Here is a 20219-nt window from a genome sequence, read left to right as displayed (position 1 = left end):
AGCGCCCTTTACTTGTAAACCATTGTGCTTTACCTACTACCCTAGCCTTGTCTTTATTGAGAGATGCGAGTGAGTCCATGTGGTGGCATATACAGACAGCAAACAAGGGCTTGTTGCCCTACACGGCCCAGATTCACTTGAAGCAGAAGTTGGCACCCTGGGCCAGTTTGTTCTTTCAGAACCCAGAGTCTTTGAGGGTGATGTTGTCTGTCTGATAATGAGCAGAAATGGGATGATCCTAGAGCTTTGCTTTCTATTGAAGGCTTTTGATGGTAATAGGTGGTAACTTGGTAAAAGGCTGCCTTTACTGTAGCTCATCCAGCGTCTCTTTTACCAACCAGAGAGTGTGAAACTAGTTTCATATATTACCTAGTTATTCTTTCAAAACAAAAACAAACAGCAAAAAAACAAAAACTGACACACTGCACTAGTTATTATTAGATATTCTTGGTCTTTTTTGTACGTGGAGGTTTATGTTCTAAGATGGTTTATATAATAGGTTATACCTACATTTATATTGTAGAATAATATTAAAAAGCCTCTTCCAGAGACTCCCAAACAGCACGGGCAGGCAGATGTACCGCTGTTAGCGGTGTATGCTCGGCCTTGTGGTCCATATATTCTGCACTTTTATATTTGCCAAGAGAGTGGTAGTTTGCTGGCAAAAAGAGAAAGAGAGAGAAGAAGAAAAATTACAGTTCTTACAAGCAGAAATTTTTTCTTAGCCTTGAGTGACCAAGAAGAATTTGCTTGGGTCAAATTGTGGCGAATATTTTCCCAGACAGGGGAAGAGTCCAGCAGATTACAGATTACTGATGTTTTCATGCCTTGAGGATTCTTTTATTTTTACACAAGGGTCTGAGTGACCAATGGATCGTTCATACAGACAAAAAAAGAAAAATAGTATTCAGAAGTGACCTTAGTATTACTTCACTATTCAGAACACATTGAAGACACACTCACTTTGTGTGGTCTTTGAGCTACAGCCCTTTTACATCCATCCCAGACAGACTGGACGGGTAGCAATTGCTATGCACAGCCTAATTGGCACTGCAGGTTTTTAGAGCCATTTTGAGTTTTTGTGGTTACGGAGGTATTGATGAGGGAGGTGTGCCTGACCAGAGTGGGACTCGCGGTTATAGATCCACCTGCAAGTTTCCTGTTTCCTTTTCATGTTTTGTTGCTTTTGAACATAAAACCAACTATACATATGCCAGTGCAACTGGATTAACTGGCTTAGAACATTCAACATATTGACTCCATCACCTGACGTTCACAGTATCTTGTTTCTTAGCAACAGATGCAAAGTGATAAATCAAAATTAGTCGGCGGCTACAGATTTTACAGGGTATTTGTTCCATAGCACAAAGTATTTCCCCACTCTTGCATCACAGCACAAACTACCAAATTTTAAGTATTGGATTCCAGCAATAATTTTTACTGGTTTTCAAACTGGCGGAATTTTGATAGTGTTAGTTCAAGTTTGAAACTTTTGAATTAGATCTCTAAATGGTGACAGTTTACAAGGTTTTATCTAGCTATCTTATTTATACTTGACTGAATTGTAATGATGATTTTTTTTCTAATCGTAATTTGACCTAATAGCCATACAAAAAATGACTCTATTCGTACTGACTAGGTTTAGCTTTTCACGGTTGTAGATGTTACTTCAGTTTCGGTGCTGGAAACTATGTACCACATACTAACAGAATTGAAAAAGAACAGAGAGATTTGGGCTTTTTTTTTTTTTCAAAGCAGGTAAAGAGGGCATCAGGGCATTGGAACGGTGTCCTCAAAAATGCATATTCCTTGTGGGCATGGAGGAAGAAGGAATTAGTAAGCAAGGTTAATCAGAGGCAGAAGCTTAGCCCCATTCACACAGAAATAAATCAGGTGAGCAACCCCAGATTTTAGCATGATATTTTTACTATGATGCTGTTGTATTCATATTTTCTAAATTTCGAAACACAAAGTGAATGTTTGAAAATTGCTGGGTCCCAGTGTTGGTGGCTGTTGGAGTTTCTGGACCACTTGCTAGCAGTGATTTAAAAATTATAATTAGCTAAAATCCAAAAAAAAAATAAAACCAACAACAAAAATTGTTTGGTGCAGAACATGCACCTTGACAATGGCACTAACTTGTTATTCTCTAGAACATGTTAGAATAGGTCTATTTTTGCCAGTGCCCTCTCCTCCAGTCCTCTGATTACATTTCACTAGAGTTCCTTAACAGAGTGCTGTATATTCATGGGACCTTTTTTAAAAAGAAGCAAAACAAAAGATGACTTTTTTCTATGTGATTAATATATCTTACTTGATCTGCTTTTCCTAAACCTCAGTGGCTTTTCCCTTAGGCAGGGGTCGGGGTGGAGGGCAACCTACTGGATACGACTGTTTTCAGATACTTTAGAAAAAAAAAAAAACCCACCTTCTTGTAGACATGCTTAATTTTTAAGCGGTTAGGCACTGAGAGTAGCAGAAATCCTGCAAAGCTTTATAGTCTTTTAGACACTCACCTTGTCATTTCTCTGAGTAATGTCTTGATTTCAAACATAGTGCTTTTCTCATGCCCTGAATCCACTGGAGAGGGGTGTTGGTATTTTCAGGTAACAACATTTGTGAGCACACATATTGCAGACCAACATGTAGTACCCTCCCCCATTTATCATTTTCATTTCACTTCTCTCATTCTTTTTTATTTTGGAAAATCATATTGCTATGGTGTGTACCTTAATCTGCCAGCAAACACCATCTACACTAACATTTGTCCCACAAGCATCCTCAAGAGAAAAAGTTGTTGCACCTTATGTATATCTCAAGCAAACCCAAATATGATGCTCTTCTGCCTTTGTTTTATTCTAAATTGTTGTATCATATCTTTCTGAAACCATTCTGAATCTAGTTGAAATTCTCAATATTTATGCTTTTACCTTAATTTCTAGATTCAAACCTGTATATAAATCTTTTGAACAAAATTGTCCTAGCCCTTCTCTGTGTTGCTGGAAGTGGATGATTTAGTCTCAGATGGAGACACAGTACTGTTCCAGTTTTCTTTAGCCTTTTATTTATTTAGTTATTCTGGGTATTTTCCTATGTAATTTTGAAGTGTGTAGAGTATATTATAGTTACTGAAGCTGCAGCTCTAAGAAGCTGAGTGAAAGAGAGAAAATACTGTAAGACGCCCTTCTTAAGTGTTTATTTGTTTGGATAACTGTAATGAGGCCAGGAAAAGGCAAAAGGTCCCACAGCCACTTTGAAGACACAGGTTCTTATCCCCAAACTAGGTTAGGTCCCAGATTTTAGATCAAAATGGTGAATTCTTTAAAGCCCTCTTTTTTAAAAGGATATATCATACCATTGTAATTCTGACAGTCTTTGCCCCCCCGAAAATATATTTATTTAATTCCGTCAGATGAGCTTTCTACCAGTGCCCCCTCAAAGCCATGCTCAACTCATTCCCACGTTATCACTGTTATTATAGTTCCTGCCATTCAAACTGCTGCAGAGAAAAAAAGGGATGGAACACTATGAACAAAAAGGAGCATCTGAACGGGTCTGGTTATTTAGAATCCAACTTGTGTAATCCCTGTCACTCTCTTATCAAGTCAGATGCTACTCTGCCTGAGTCATAGAAAAGTTTGTTTGCACTCTGTAGTCCTTGGCTCATCCTCTGGAAGTGTTTGCACCTATGTAAAATCTCAAGCAGATTATAAATCAATACAGCACTAGGAGTAAGCTGAAAACTGAATGACATGTTTTGTTTAGACAGTTCCGGGGGAGGGATGGGGAATATCAAGTAACTCTGTTCCAAGTTTGACATTTGGCATTAATGTGAAGCAGTGGGACCATGCTGCCTGCTAAAGTACTGTATGAATCCTAAGTGTTCTGGAGACCAGCAGCTGGAGGCTGGAGGCCAGCATCCATACAGCAAAGGGGAAGCATCGCCGCTTCTTGGGGGAAAAGGAAGGAAGTCGTGCAAGGCCTGGAGTCATCATTTGTAAAGGGAAAGTCGGGGTGTACGTGATGCTGTGAGAAAGTTCACCGTTGATTGCACTGCTCCACAGAGCCCTCAGATAAGGCCAATCCTAATGGGCTACCTCGGCTTTAACGGTTAAGTCCAGTAAGTCCTGTTTCAAAGGTTTGTCTCTTTTTGCTTCTACCGTCAGTGCCACTGTTTTCCACTGCAGTGTTTTGACTTCCCAAACCACCTTCTCCGGAGAGAACAATGTATTGCTGAAAATGGGCAGTAGAAGCAAATGCTCTTATTACATTTGACCTATAAAGTATTCAGAGTGACTGCTAGGTGGGAATTCAAATTGAGCTTTCCCCACATAGGATCTTGTTTTGCACCTTATAAAGAGTGTACTAATTGTTAATTAGGTGTTGCTTTTATTTATACAAGCATTCCCAAAGAATTAGATTTGGATTTTGTGTTTCTTTGAGTTTGGGGATTTTTTGTTTTACAGTTATCTTATTTAGATTGACTAACATCATACTTACAATAAAAAAAGAAACAGTGGTTCAGTTCATCTTACCAGATATGTCTGGTGATGTATTCAGAGTCTGATGGACTGCTTTGCTTTTATGTAGTTTGGAAGTGATAATGAAGTTTATTATACCCCATATGAAATGACCTTGTCCTTTTCACTGGGGACATTATCTTACATTTTAGAAAAAGAAGCACCAAAAGAGTGAACAACAAGACAAGTACATTTGATTCCCCTCATACACCTCCATCTGTTTGTGCTACGCTTTCCTTAAAAATATAAACATAGGGCCTCCCTGGTGGCGCAGTGGTTGAGAGTCCGCCTGCCGATGCAGGGGATACGGGTTCGTGCCCTGGTCTGGGAGGATCCCATATGCCGCGGAGCGGCTGGGCCCGTGAGCCATGGCCGCTGGGCCTGCGCATCCGGAGCCTGTGCTCCGCAACGGGAGAGGCCACAACAGTGAGAGGCCCGCGTACCGCAAAAAGAAAAAAAATATATATATATAAACATACATTTTCTTCACACATACAAAAAGTTTCCTCTCCTGGCCAAATTTTATTTGTGGTGGTATGATTTATACTAATAACGGAAAAGAGGAAACCTTGTACTTAGAAGTTCGGTGGCCACTGTTTCCTTGTTGCAGTCAGTGGTCAAAAATTGATCCTGCCCTGAAGTTGATCTTTTTAATTAATTAATTAATTAATTAATTTTTAAATTTTTTATTAGTTTCTGCTTACTAACAAAGTGAATCAGTCATACATATACATCTGTTCCCACATCCCTTCCCTCATGCATCTCCCTCCCTCCCACCCTCCCCATCCCACCCCTCCAGGCGGTCACAAAGCACCGAGCTGATCTCCCTGTGCTCTGCGGCTGCTTCCCACTGTCTATCTACCTTACGTTTGGTAGTGTATATATGTCCATGCCTCTCTTTCGCTTTGTCACAGCCTACCCTTCCCCCTCCCCATATCCTCAAGTCCATTCTCAAGTAGGTCTGTGTCTTTATGCCCGTTTTACCCCTAGGTTCTTCGTGACATTTTTTTTAATTCCATATATATGTGTTAGCATACGGTATTTGTCTTTCTCTTTCTGACTTACTTCACTCTGTATGACAGACTCTAGGTCTATCCACCTCATTACAAATAGCTCAGTTTCGTTTCTTTTTATGGCTGAGTAATATTCCATTGTATATATGTGCCACATCTTCTTTATCCATTCATCGGATGATGGACACTTAGGTTGTTTCTATCTCCGGGCTATTGTGAATAGAGCTGCAATGAACATTTTGGTACATGTCTCTTTTTGAATTATGGTTTTCTCAGGGTATATGCCTCGTAGTGGGATTGCTGGGTCATATGGTAGTTCTATTTTTAGTTTTCTAAGGAACCTCCATACTGTTCTCCATAGTGGCTGTACCAATTCACATTCCCACCAGCAGTGCAAGAGGGTTCCCTTTTCTCCACACCCTCTCCAGCATTTATTGTATCTAGATTTCTTGATGATGGCGATTCTGACTGGTGTGAGATGATATCTCATTGTAGTTTTGATGTGCATTTCTCTCATGATTAATGATGTTGAGCATCCTTTCATGTGTTTGTTGGCAGTCTGTATATCTTCTTTGGAGAAATGCCTATTTAAGTCTTCTGCCCATTTTTGGATTGGGTTGTTTGTTTTTTTGCTATTGAGCTGCATGAGCTGCTTATAAATTGTGGAGATTAATCCTTTGTCAGTTGCTTCATTTGCAAATATTTTCTCCCATGCTGAGGGTTGTCTTTTGGTCTTGTTTATGGTTTCCTTTGCTGTGCAAAAGCTTTGAAGTTTCATGAGGTCCCATTTGTTTATCTTTGTTTTTATTTCCATTTCTCTAGGAGGTGGGTCCAAAAGGATCTTGCTGTGATTTATGTCATAGAGTGTTCTGCCTATGTTTTCCTCTAAGAGTTTGATAGTTTCTGGCCTTACATTTAGGTCTTTAATCCATTTTGAGCTTATTTTTGTGTATGGTGTTAGGGAATGATCTAATCTCATACTTTTACATGTCCCTGTCCAGTTTTCCCAGCACCACTTATTGAAGAGGCTGTCCTTTCTCCACTGTACATTCCTGCCTCCTTTATCAAAGATAAGTTGACCTTACGTGCATGGGTTGGTCTCTGGGCTTTCTATCCTGTTCCATTGATCTATCTTTCTGTTTTTATGCCAGTACCACACTGTCTTGATTACTGTAGCTTTGTAGTATAGTCTGAAGTCAGGGAGCCTGATTCCTCCAGCTCCGTTTTTGGTTCTCAAGATTGCTTTGGCTATTCGGGGTCTTTTGTTTTTCCAAACAAATTTTGAAATTTTTTGTTCTAGTTCTGTGAAAAATGCCAGTGGTAGTTTGATAGGGATTGCATTGAATCTGTAGATTGCTTTGGGTAGTAGAGTCATTTTCACAATATTGATTCTTCCAATCCAGAAGCATGGTATATCTCTCCATCTATTTGTATCATCTTTAATCTCTTTCATCAGTGTCTTATAATTGTCTGCATACAGGTCTTTTGTCTCCTTAGGTAGGTTTATTCCTAGATATTTTATTCTTTTTGATGCAGTGGTAAATGGGAGTGTTTTCTTGATTTCATTTTCAGATGTTTCATCATTAGTGTAGAGGAATGCCAGAGATTTCTGTGCATTAATTTTGTATCCTGCTACTTTACCAAATTCATTGATTAGCTCTAGTAGTTTTCTGGTAGCATCTTTAGGATTCTCTATGTATAGTATCATGTCATCTGCAAACAGTGACAGCTTTACTTCTTCTTTTCCGATTTGGATTCCTTTTATTTCCTTTCCTTCTCTGATTGCTGTGGCTAAAACTTCCAAAAGTAGGTTGAATAAGAGTGGTGAGAGTGGGCAACCTTGTCTTGTTCTTGATCTTAGTGGAAATGGTTTCAGTTTTCCACCATTGAGGACAATGTTGGCTGTGGGTTTGTCATATATGGCCTTGATTAGGTTGAGGAAAGTTCCCTCTATGCCTACTTTCTGCAGGGTTTTTATCATAAATGGGTGTTGAATTTTGTCAAAAGCTTTCTCTGCATCTATTGAGATGATCATATGGTTTTTCTCCTTCAATTTGTTAATATGGTGTATCACATTGATTGATTTGCGTATACTGAGTAATCCTTGCATTCCTGGAATAAACCCCACTTGATCATGGTGTATGATCCTTTTAATGTGCTGTTGGATTCTGTTTGCTAGGATTTTGTTGAGGATTTTTGCATCTATGTTCATCAGTGATATTGGCCTGTCGTTTTCTTTCTTTGGGACATCCTTGCCTGGTTTTGGTATCAAGGTGATGGTGACCTCGTAGAATGAGTTTGGGAGTGTTCCTTCCTCTGAAATTGTTTGGAAGAGTTTGAGAAGGATGGGTGTTAGCTCTTCTCTAAATGTTTGATCGAATTCGCCTGTGAAGCCATCTGGTCCTGGGCTTTTGTTTGTTGGAAGATTTTGAATCACAGTTTCAATTTCAGGGCTTGTGATTGGTCTATTCATATTTTCTATTTCTTCCTGATTCAGTCTTGGCAGGTTGTGCATTTCTAAGAATTTGTCCATTTCTTCCAGGTTGTCCATTTTATTGGCATCGAGTTGCTTGTAGTAATCTCTCATGATCTTTTGTATTTCTGCAGCGTCAGTTGTTACTTCTCCTTTTTCATTTCTAATTCTATTGATTTGAGTCTTCTCCCTTTTTTTCTTGATGAGTCTGGCTAATGGTTTGTCAATTCCTTAAGTTGATCTTTATGCACAGAATTAGTTCCTGTGAACATTACTACTCTTTCCAGAGATTTTCTAATAACTTGGGCCAGAACTGGTTACCGAGGAGCAAGGACCTAATTCCATGCCTCCACACCCTCCCACTGCACCGCACCACACGTCTTACCTCACAAGCTCTAACCTAAATCACAGAGGCACGCGTTTCGTGGACTAACCATGACCTCCCCTGGCGGCCTCAGGGGAGTGCTCACGTCCACTGACACCTCCCTTTAGTGTGTCAGCTCGTAGCGGCAGAGCTGGGGTGGGGGAGGTTTGTGATCTGGAGCTCAGCACATGCTCGGCAACATGTTTCTCATTTCCTTAGCATTCATGGCTTGCTCTCAGGAATCTGTCGAAAAGGAATAAAAACCACCTGAGAGTCCACATTACCAGATTATGAACTTTTCCCATAGGTTTGAATTGCTTACTTACCTGTTATAAATTAACCACAGCTTCATTTGACCACCAGGTCTTAAGTCTGTTGACAGTTTTCAGCATGACCGAATTGCTCATTTTTCTTGCTTTCAGAAATTGGCTTGGTTCTCTTTAGAGTTGGTGTAAACATGCCATGTAAGAAATGATTTCCACTTAATGGTACAACAGAATTATTGCTTTCTTAGATGTATGTGTAGTAAAAGTCAATATACACGTTTATATAATTTCTTTCCTCAAAATCTTATACTTAATTTGATATTTCTAAAAGTTGCACATGTAAGTCATGTGTATAACCTGCTAAAGTACTTTAACTGTGATCTTAAAAGTGAATAAAAAATATTTAATAGAAAATCAGAATATTGGGCTTCCCTGGTGGCGCAGTGGTTGAGAGTCCACCTGCCGATGCAGGGGACGCGGGTTCGTGCCCCGGTCCGGGAAGATCCTACATGCCGCGGAGTGGCTGGGCCCGTGAGCCATGGCTGCTGAGCCTACGCGTCCGGAGCCCGTGCTCCACAACGGGAGAGGCCACAGCAGTGAGAGGCCCGCGTACCGCAAAAAAATAAAAAATAAAAAAAAACTCAGAATATTTTAGTATTGCAAGAGTTCTGCAGCTCTTAATAGTTTGTAAATCCACTATCTCATTTGTAATTAACATTCTCAATTCTCTTACTCTATGCCTTTTTGTAAGGGAATAGTTAAGACAACTTTCTTTGTTGAAAAGGGTATAAGGTATGACAAAGCCCTGAGATATTTCAGGAAATTGTATTTATTGAGAAACTGACCAAGAACCCACATTTTTCCCTGTTACTGTAAGAAGTCTCCAGAGAAAGATTTTCAAAGACTGTCAGTTCAGTTCTTCTCACTGGAAGAAGTCTGGCTATTTTGATCCCTAACTGAATTTACATAGATCATCTACATTTGACCATTCAGAGGTACTGAAGAACATTGCTTTTGTTCGGGACCATATGATGTATTTTAAAAGTTAAAGTTGAAACATAACATATAGTGCTTCTTTGCAAATATGAGTCCAAATAAGAACAGAAATCAGTCACTGTAGAAACACATGTAGCCCAACAGAAATCTTGACTGGGCAAGGAAGCTTCACCTACTTCACCTAGGGACGAACCCGCGTCCCCTGCATCGGCAGGCGGACTCTCAAACACTGCACCACCAGGGAAGCCCTGAAGGGAATTTTTTATCCAAAGTTTATAATGAGTGTCTACAAATCAGTGAGAAAATTACAAATGCCCAGTTTAAAACTGGGCAAAAGATAAAGACAAGTTATTCACAGAGCAAACTGTATAAATAATAAATCAACACATAAAAAAATGTTCCACCTCACTAGAAATCAGGGAAAAGCCAATTTAAACATGAGATAGTATTTTTAACTTCAAATTGGGGGGGAAAACCGGAAGAGGGAGTGTTGAGGAAGGATTTGGGAACCAGTTCTTTACATATAGTACTGAGAAGGTTGTAAATTTCAGGGAAATTTGTGAAGGAACATTTCAAAAGTTTATACATCCAGCAGTTCTACTTCTATAAATCTTTCCTAGAGATATGTGTACCTGTGTGCAAATTTATATTTACAAAAAAATATTTTCCGCTGCATTGTTGGCAATGACAAAAAATTAGAAGGAACCCAAATTCCCATCAATATGAGTGGTTAAATGACAGTAGAGCCATACTCTAGAATGCTCAGCTTCCAGTAACCAGAATAAGCTCGACCAATGTGCACTGATGTGAAAAATTTCCAAGATACATCTTAACCCCCTTGGTAGTATTCTTTTTTTTTTTTTTAATTTAATTAATTTATTTTTGTCTGTGTTGGGTCTTCATTTCTGTGCGTGGCTTTCTCTAGTTGCGGCAAGCAGGGGCCTCTCTTCATCACGGTGCGCGGGCCTCTCACTGTCACAGCCTCTCTTGGTGTGGAACACAAGCTCCAGACGCGCAGGCTCAGTAGTTGTGGCTCACGGGCCTAGTTGCTCCACGGCATGTGGGATCTTCCCAGACCAGGGCTCGAACCCGTGTCCCCTGCATTGACAGGTGGATTCTCAACCACTGCACCACCAGGGAAGCCCCGGTAGTATTCTTCATATCTTAAAATGTGCATACCTATGACACATAAATTCCATGTCTAATTTTCTGTCCTACAAACCTACGAAAAGCTACAGACTTCTGATCAATATCCCCCAAACTATTGTCAATTGTAAGAAGTATGTCCAAAAGAAAAAAAAAAAGAATCAGAAATCTGTTCAAAACCAGCAGATTTTAAAGAACTTATTATCCCCTCACCCACCTCTGTTCTGCTATAGCAACGCTGGAAGACTGCAACTAGGAAAGAGAGCAAGCCTAACTCCCACCTCAAATCTTGTCTCTCAACTACAGGGTATGACGAAGTCATTTAAAAAATATATTTAAAGGAGACTGAGCCCTTAGGTGAAAGACCCCAATAAGTTATTTCCCTAAAATAGACAGTAAATAAAGAATTTGGAATGAGTTGCAGGGGAAAGATGTGAAATCTCTTTCTTTGGGTCTTCTTAAAATTATAACATTCCCACATATGTCTGCAGTGTTTTAAATATTTTCCATTTATGTAGTAAACATTGAAAGACAGAAAGACAGAGGTTATTTCCAACTAGATGTTATCCTTTCCCCCCAATGGAACTATGCTTTCCTTTCTAGACACATGAGCTCTCCTTTTTCGAGTCTGAGATTGGAAGTTCTCATGGTTGAATTGTTAACACATTTTTCTTTATTTGGGTTGAGTTTGATCCAGCTACTCTGAAGACTATGGTTTCTTCACTAAAAATTGCTTCCATTGTAGATTTATCACCTGGTTGGCAAACACTGGATAACTTCAGGCACAAGAACATTACTCTGAACCTGGGTGTGGTCAGTGAGATAGAAACCAACATTATTTTTTCCTTCATGATATGAAATATACTCTATCTTTACTCCCAGGGTTTTGTCCAAAAAACTCATAAAACATAAATTGACTCTGACCTTCAGACTCCCATGTTCTCCTCCAATCTACACAGCAAAGTCTAAGTTCAATTACACCAAGACTGATGCCAAATTTCAAAAAACGAGAGCACCCTCCATTTCTGCTGGTGCCAGGTGTGTTGTTCCAGGTGCACAGAAGTATCTTAAAAAGTCTTAGTAAGTCTCATTCTACAATAAATAATTACTCAACAAGTTCTCTCTGGACCAGGGTATACTAAGCCAGTGTCTGCTTTCTATTGCAGGCGAAGAAGTTTGTGGTCTTTCATGGAGCTTCCGTTTACCAACCTGGAAATGGCATTCATTTTATTGGCTTTTGTTATCTTTTCCCTCTCTACTCTGGCTTCCATCTACACTGACCCGGATGAGAGGAATGAAGGTAAACAGAGAGAGCTCTTCATAAGAGTCCCCGTTTCCTTTCCCCACCCAATCATCTTTCTCTATGGTTTGATTTGGTTTAGTTTCTATTCTGTATGTGAGAATGAGTTTGTTTTGGGGTGTGCTGTGTGTGTGTGTGTGTGTATGAGAGAAAGGAGACAGAGAGACAGAGAAAGAGAGTTTTATTAAATAGCCTGAAATATCTACTCTGGCATTTTACCATTCTTTATTAAGAGAGGTTTGGAAATGGAAACGATTATTCACATGACTTTTAATCCCAGGATTTTGCAGGTCTTATGCCCTGAATTTTATATATATATATATATATATATATATATACATATATATATATATATGTATATGTATATATATAATTTTTCTTTCACCATCCTCCCATCACTGCCCCTCATCCCTGTCCCCCATGAGAAACTTAAAATGTGCAGAAAGCACAATATCTTTCAAAGTCATTAAAGGTAATTTTCACAGGCTAAATGCAAGTTCACAAGAAACAAATTCCATTATTGTATACATATATGGTGTGTGGAGGTGTGCGTTTTTGTTCAACTATAAATAAGAAGGAAAAGAATTAAAGGTGTTTTCCTAATGAGCTCTTGTCAAAGCCCAAACTTTCAAAAAAAATGTAGAAGCGTTTAAAAAACTCAACACCACATGTTTGCTTATTGCCAATCATAACAATTATTAGCAATAATATGTAATTTAAATGGCAGTTCTTGGTATTTCACTGTAGTTCAGGTCCTACCAAATTTCACACAAAATTACTGGTGACTGACCATTTTTGAGGGCAAAAATTATATATATATATATATATATATATATATATATATATATATGGCATATGCTAAGGAAATAATATATGTTTGTAGAGAATAAGATAAAATCATAAAAAGAAAACTGTGCTTCCTAAAATTGTGATACCTCTCCATCAATTTTTGGCTGTGAAAGAAGTGCTCTCTGTAAAAGACAATAGTATTCTCTGTCTTATAAACATACTACACTTAAAGAAGTAGAAAACAAGAAGCCACAGTAAACAGACATTTAATTTGTGCTGACATGAAGATTGGGAAGCATAACTGGAGTCCGTAAAGTCTTTTCCATGCTCCATATTGTTTTAGTTTAAGATGGGTTTGGCTGAAAGAAAGAGTAAGAGCAAAATTGCAGTTACTTTAACTAGAAGATAATGTCTTTCTCTCACACATAAAGGAAGCCTGGGGGTAGGAAGTTCCCTCCTGACACGACTCCCTGGTGTCCTGGACCCAGGCCACACTGTCTTGGTTCCCTCCCATCTCCTATGGCAGCTCCCATGTCCAGCACTGACCCAGCTGGCCCATCTTCCACTATCATCTATGCATGCCTGTCAGCAAGAAGAAGCAAGAGGGCACACCTCTGTCTTTTAAGAGTGCTCCCAGAACCTACACTCACCACTTCCCTTTGGCCAGAATTTAGTCCACGGACATACCGAAAGGAAAGCTGGGAAATGTAATAGTTATTCTGGGAGGCGTGTGCGGAGCAAAAACTTTGGGTTTTGTTCCTAAAGGAAGAGGGGTACAACCAGCAGTGTCTGCCAGACACGTAGACTCCTAACCATGCATTCACTACGGGGCTGGTAGTCATGAAATCGGGGAATATTTGAGCTAGAAGGAATGTTAAGAGAGCATCTGATTTACTGATGCTTAACCAGAACTGAATATCAGAAAGGCACCTCATACTTGGGGCCCATCACAAACCCAGCAAATACGCATTTCTGGGTGTCCCACCTGGCCACGTGTCTTTAAACAAGACCCCCTACCCCCCCCCCATTTTTCTAGCTTTCTTCTCTGGTTAAGAAGCATTGACCAACTATTCATATTTCAGATGTGACAACAGAGACCCACAAATGTTTAGTGAGTTTCTCAGGTGCTCAGTTAATTAGCAGAAGAGCCAAAACTAGAGCACAGACTCCCCGTTGCAAGTTCCTGCCCCTTCTCTGCACCCCTGTGATTCCCCAGTTATGATCTATGGACACGGAGAATCAGAAGACTGGGCCAGTCATAGAAATTTACCTTTCCTTTACACTTCTGTATTCCGTTTTTCATAAGTTCCTTTTTCTTCTCCTCTGTTCCTCCTATATCTGAGGTCTACTTTCCAAGCTAAAGCAATTCCTCCATTTGAATACTGTTCACTAACAGAACTAGACCCAGCTGCCCAAGAATTCTCATCGAAGAACACCCTTGCGTCCCTTTGTGACCACCAGGTCGGTGCCAAGCACAATTTTGCATGAAAGTACAAAATGTATACACTTTCCTAAATGTGGTAAGACCCAGGAGTAAAACCCACCTTCATTAAAATTGCAGGGCTATTTTAATCTCCTTTCTGGCACAAGCAGAGAATTGCAGGAGCCACAAAAATAAACTTAAGAGAGGCAGATTTAATTTCACATGTGTATTTAAAATCTGATAGACTCAGCTATGGGTAATGGAGAATCTAAATCTGAATGGGACTCAGCTCCTATGTCAGGGAGCTGATTGTCTCATGGAGGATTCAGTTGTATAACCAGAGCAGACCCAGTGAATGGGCTACCAGAGTTTTCAACTAAGGAGGATGGGGTCAGAACGGAAGCTCTTCCTTGGGGGTATTGCGGTGGGCTTCACGGAAGAGGTGGCCACCCTGATGCAGGTGATATTGACAGAGTAGGGTGGGTGGGGTGCATTCCAACTAAGAAAACAGCTTAAGGAAAATTACCTGACCGAAAAAAATGAAATGTATAAGAGGAAAAATCAGCTATAGTTTGGAATGTACCGTAAGTCCAACAAGGAATTGAACAGAACTGATCATTGGCCAGAATCTTCTCAAGTCCTTCAGAGGTCAGAAGACGAACAAAGCATTTTAACAGGGAGTCTCTTAAACTTAAGAGTTGGGTGCCTCTGACCTCAGCCTCCCACGTGAGAGCAAAGGCTCTCAAGCTCTAACTTGCACATAAGTCACCTAGAGATTTTATGAAAAAGTAGACTACTGTTCAGTAGGTCTGGGTGGGACCTGAGATTCTGCATTTCTAAGAAGCTTCCAGGTGACGACCATGGTCTAGAAGACGAGCCCAGCCACAGATGTGACACTTGCAGGCCCCAGGGGGCCAAGCTCATCTGTGTGCAGCAGGGGAGGCGGGAGCTTGGCTACGTGGCTGGGCGTCCACGTTCCGTCCCGTAAGCAAGGCCCTACAGGACACGGGGCAGACCCAGAGCTGGAGGGCAGGGCCTCAGCCTCCAGCCCAGCGCAGTCTTGCCTCAGGTCCTAACGTGTCAGGAGTGGGTGGATTAAGGTTTAAGAAAATATTTTATATGTTTAGAAGAGTTGAGAGTCATTCTTATTTTTTTAGGGAAGAAATTGTATTTAATTAGATTAATTAATTAATCATTTAAGTTGAAGTATAGTTGATTTACAATGTTGTGTTAGTTTTAGGTGTACAGCACAGTGATTCATATATATATATTCTTCTTCAGATTCTTTTCCATTATAGGTTATTACAAAATATTGAGTATAGTTCCCTGTGCTATAGAGTAGGTCCTTATTGGTTACGAGAGTCCCTCTTTAAACATCAGAATATTGGAGTGTACAGTGAAGCGGAGGCAGAGTGGCTCTGCGAGCTCCTCTCTCTCCACTTTCCCATAGAGAAGCCCTGACTGGCCGCTGAGGGCGGGCCACACACACGCCCTCGCGCCCGGCGAACCCGCGCGGTCACTATCATATGACACAGGCTTTGCTGCAGTTCATCTTCCTCCCTGTGTACTTTCCGTTTGCCTTCCTGGAATTCTGCTGCATCACAGAAGCTGGAAGTTCTGATGTTCCATTGAACTCACGATGGAAAGTCTTGACTTGACCGGTCAGAGTCATGAAAGGCAGTCATAGAAATAAAGATTATTCCGCAGAAGGAGAAGGAGCTGGAAAACGACCAAAACGAAAGTGCCTTCAGTGGCATCCATTGCTAGCAAAGAAACGTCTTGACTTTTCAGAAGAGGAAGAAGAGGAAGACGAAGAGGAGGATATTGATAAGGTTCAACTTCTTGGGGCCGCTGGTCTAGAGCAAGATGGTGAAACTGAAGATGATGAATCACCAGAACAGCGAGCCCGGAGACCAATGAATGCATTTCTCTTATTTTGCAAACGTCATCGCTCTCTTGTACGTCAGGAACACCCCAGGCTTGATAACCGAGGTGCTACCAAGATACTAGCTGATTGGTGGGCTGTTCTCGATCCAAAGGAAAAGCAGAAATACACAGACATGGCCAAGGAGTATAAACATGCATTTATGAAAGCAAATCCTGGCTACAAATGGTGTGCTACCACAGACAAGCCTGTGAGATCCCCAACATCCACTGTCAATCCACGGGAGAAACTATGGGCCTTCCCATCTGACTCTTCAAGAGCCTTGCCAAGCCCCAAGAAAACAAAGCCTGAAGAAATGCCTCAGCTTAACTTTGGGATGGCCGATCCTACTCAAATGGGAGGCCTGAGCATGCTGCTTTTAGCTGGAGAACATGTTCTTGGTACACCAGAGATATCCTCTGGCACTTGCAGGCCTGATGTTTCAGAATCCTCTGAATTGCGTCAGAAGTCACCATTATCTCAGTTTGCCGAGATATCTTCAGGTACCTCCCACCCTGATGTTCTGTCAAAACAATGTCAAGCATCAGCCTTGTTTCAGTTTGCAGAGATTTGTTCGAAGACTTCACAGTTGGGCGGTGCTGAACCTGTAAAACGCTGTGGAAAGTCTGCACTCTTTCAACTGGCAGAGATGTGCCTGGCATCAGAGGGGGTGAAAATGGAAGAATCAAAGCTCATAAAAGCCAAAGAATCAGATGGCGGGAGAATTCAAGAACTGGAGAAGGGCAAGGAAGAAAGAGAAATGAAAATGGAGAAAATAGATGAAGCCAGGTTCCAGAAAGAAGCAGAATTTGAAAAATCAGCTAAGGAAAATGTAAGAGATTCTAAGGAATTAAGAAATTTTGAGGAGCTGCGAATGGATGATATAATGGGTATAAAAATGGAAGCTCCTAAAGCAATTAAAAAGGAAGAATTAGAGGAAGATCAAAAAGGTAGTCACTTCCCTGATTTTTCTTACTCTGGCAGTAGCAAGACAATAATAAGCGATGTTCCCAGTAGAAAGGATCACATGTGCCATCCTCATGGCATTAGGATCATCGAGGATCCCACAGCATTAAGCAAACCAGAAAAGCTAAAAAAGGAAAAGAAGAAAACCAAAATGGATCGACATGGAAATGATAAATCCACACCCAAGAAGACTTGCCAAAAGAGGCAGTCCTCGGAATCTGATATCGAGAGTGTCATGTACACCATTGAAGCTGTTGCAAAGGGAGACTGGGGCATCGAGAAGCTTGGAGATACCCCTCGCAAGCAGGTCCATACATCCTTGAGTGGCAAGGGAAGCATTTTGGATGCCAAGCCACCAAAGAAGAGAGTGAAATCAAGAGAGAAGAAAATGTCAAAGGAGAAATCCTCAGACACCACCAAAGAGTCAAGACCTCAAGATTTTATCAGTATTTCTGCCAGCAAGAACATTTCTGGTGAGGTCCCAGAGGGTATAAAAGCAGAACCTTTGACCCCTACAGAGGATGCATTACCACCCAGTCTATCGGGACAGGCCAAGCCTGAGGACAGTGAGTGTCACAGAAAAATAGAGACTTGTGGCTCCCGGAAATCTGAGAGGTCTTGCAAAGGTGCTCTTTATAAAACCCTGGTGTCTGAGGGTATGCTCACCTCTCTGCGAGCTAATGTTGGCAGAGGGAAACGAAGGTCAGGAAAAGGAAAGTCCTCTGATCATGAAGAGTGTTGGCATGAAGAAAGCTGGACGTTTCACCAGAGTGGGACCAGTGGAAGCAAGAAGTTCAAGAAGACAAAGCCAGAGGAAGACTCTCTCCTTGGCTCAGCAAAGCTGGATGAAGAATTTGAAAAGAAATTCAACAGCCTCCCTCAGTATAGTCCTGTTACATTTGACCAGAAATGTGTACCTGTCCCAAGAAAAAAGAAGAAGACCGGACATATGTGCTCAGAACCGACCAAAACCAGCAAAGGTCCTTTCCAGTCTCAGAAAAAGAACTTATTCCACAAAATTGTCAGCAAATACAAGCACAACAAGGAGAAGCCTAATGTTCCGGAAAAAGGAAGTGGGGATAAATGGTCAAACAAGCAACTCTTCTTGGCTGCCATTCACCCTACAGAAGCCATATTTTCAGAAGACAGAAACACCACAGAGCCTGCTTATAAGGTTAAAAATGCCCCATCCATTCGCAACACTCCAGAGCCAACAACGGCGCAAGAGCCCTTGGTGGGCAGTCAAAAGAGAAAAGCCAGGAAAACCAAGATCACACACCTTGTCAGGACAGCAGATGGCCGGGTATCACCAGCAGGAGGTACTTTGGATGACAAACCAAAGGAACAACTGCAGAGGAGTCTTGTGAAGGTGACCGAGACAGGCTGCAATGACGAACGCTCACACAACCAAGAGGCCACGGAGACGTGGAGCAGCACCCCGGAGATGCCCGCCGTGTCTGCGTTCTTCAGCCTCGCTGTGCTGGCCGAAGTGGCCGCCATGGAACATGCATAGAAGTCAGAGATCAACTCCGCTCACCCATGATGGACAGCCAAAAGAAATGCCCCAGACTCCTGTACTTATTTCTTGCGCTGACCAGTGAAGCGCCCTTTACTTGTAAACCATTGTGCTTTACCTACTACCCTAGCCTTGTCTTTATTGAGAGATGCGAGTGAGTCCATGTGGTGGCATATACAGACAGCAAACAAGGGCTTGTTGCCCTACACGGCCCAGATTCACTTGAAGCAGAAGTTGGCACCCTGGGCCAGTTTGTTCTTTCAGAACCCAGAGTCTTTGAGGGTGATGTTGTCTGTCTGATAATGAGCAGAAATGGGATGATCCTAGAGCTTTGCTTTCTATTGAAGGCTTTTGATGGTAATAGGTGGTAACTTGGTAAAAGGCTGCCTTTACTGTAGCTCATCCAGCGTCTCTTTTACCAACCAGAGAGTGTGAAACTAGTTTCATATATTACCTAGTTATTCTTTCAAAACAAAAACAAACAGCAAAAAAACAAAAACTGACACACTGCACTAGTTATTATTAGATATTCTTGGTCTTTTTTGTACGTGGAGGTTTATGTTCTAAGATGGTTTATATAATAGGTTATACCTACATTTATATTGTAGAATAATATTAAAAAGCCTCTTCCAGAGACTCCCAAACAGCACGGGCAGGCAGATGTACCGCTGTTAGCGGTGTATGCTCGGCCTTGTGGTCCATATATTCTGCACTTTTATATTTGCCAAGAGAGTGGTAGTTTGCTGGCAAAAAGAGAAAGAGAGAGAAGAAGAAAAATTACAGTTCTTACAAGCAGAAATTTTTTCTTAGCCTTGAGTGACCAAGAAGAATTTGCTTGGGTCAAATTGTGGCGAATATTTTCCCAGACAGGGGAAGAGTCCAGCAGATTACAGATTACTGATGTTTTCATGCCTTGAGGATTCTTTTATTTTTACACAAGGGTCTGAGTGACCAATGGATCGTTCATACAGACAAAAAAAGAAAAATAGTATTCAGAAGTGACCTTAGTATTACTTCACTATTCAGAACACATTGAAGACACACTCACTTTGTGTGGTCTTTGAGCTACAGCCCTTTTACATCCATCCCAGACAGACTGGACGGGTAGCAATTGCTATGCACAGCCTAATTGGCACTGCAGGTTTTTAGAGCCATTTTGAGTTTTTGTGGTTACGGAGGTATTGATGAGGGAGGTGTGCCTGACCAGAGTGGGACTCGCGGTTATAGATCCACCTGCAAGTTTCCTGTTTCCTTTTCATGTTTTGTTGCTTTTGAACATAAAACCAACTATACATATGCCAGTGCAACTGGATTAACTGGCTTAGAACATTCAACATATTGACTCCATCACCTGCCGTTCACAGTATCTTGTTTCTTAGCAACAGATGCAAAGTGATAAATCAAAATTAGTCGGCGGCTACAGATTTTACAGGGTATTTGTTCCATAGCACAAAGTATTTCCCCACTCTTGCATCACAGCACAAACTACCAAATTTTAAGTATTGGATTCCAGCAATAATTTT

General features: G+C 41.0%; 1 protein-coding gene across 1 annotated transcript; it reads left to right on the top strand.

Moving 5' to 3' along the window:
* Positions 1 to 15535: 15535 nt before the first annotated feature.
* Positions 15536 to 18781, top strand: LOC309793785 (HMG box transcription factor BBX-like; the record flags this gene model as incomplete). Its single annotated transcript, XM_082604555.1, is given in 2 exon segments — positions 15536 to 18680; positions 18682 to 18781. Coding segments are annotated over 2 exon segments (2820 nt in total). The 5' UTR covers positions 15536 to 15960.
* Positions 18782 to 20219: the final 1438 nt, after the last annotated feature.

This window comes from Mesoplodon mirus (assembly GCF_964341445.2).
Source record: "Mesoplodon mirus genome assembly, chromosome: 2".
In the NCBI taxonomy this organism is placed as follows: Eukaryota; Metazoa; Chordata; class Mammalia; order Artiodactyla; family Ziphiidae; genus Mesoplodon; species Mesoplodon mirus.
Note: the sequence above shows the minus strand (reverse complement) of the source record. Positions and strands in the feature narration are given on the sequence as shown.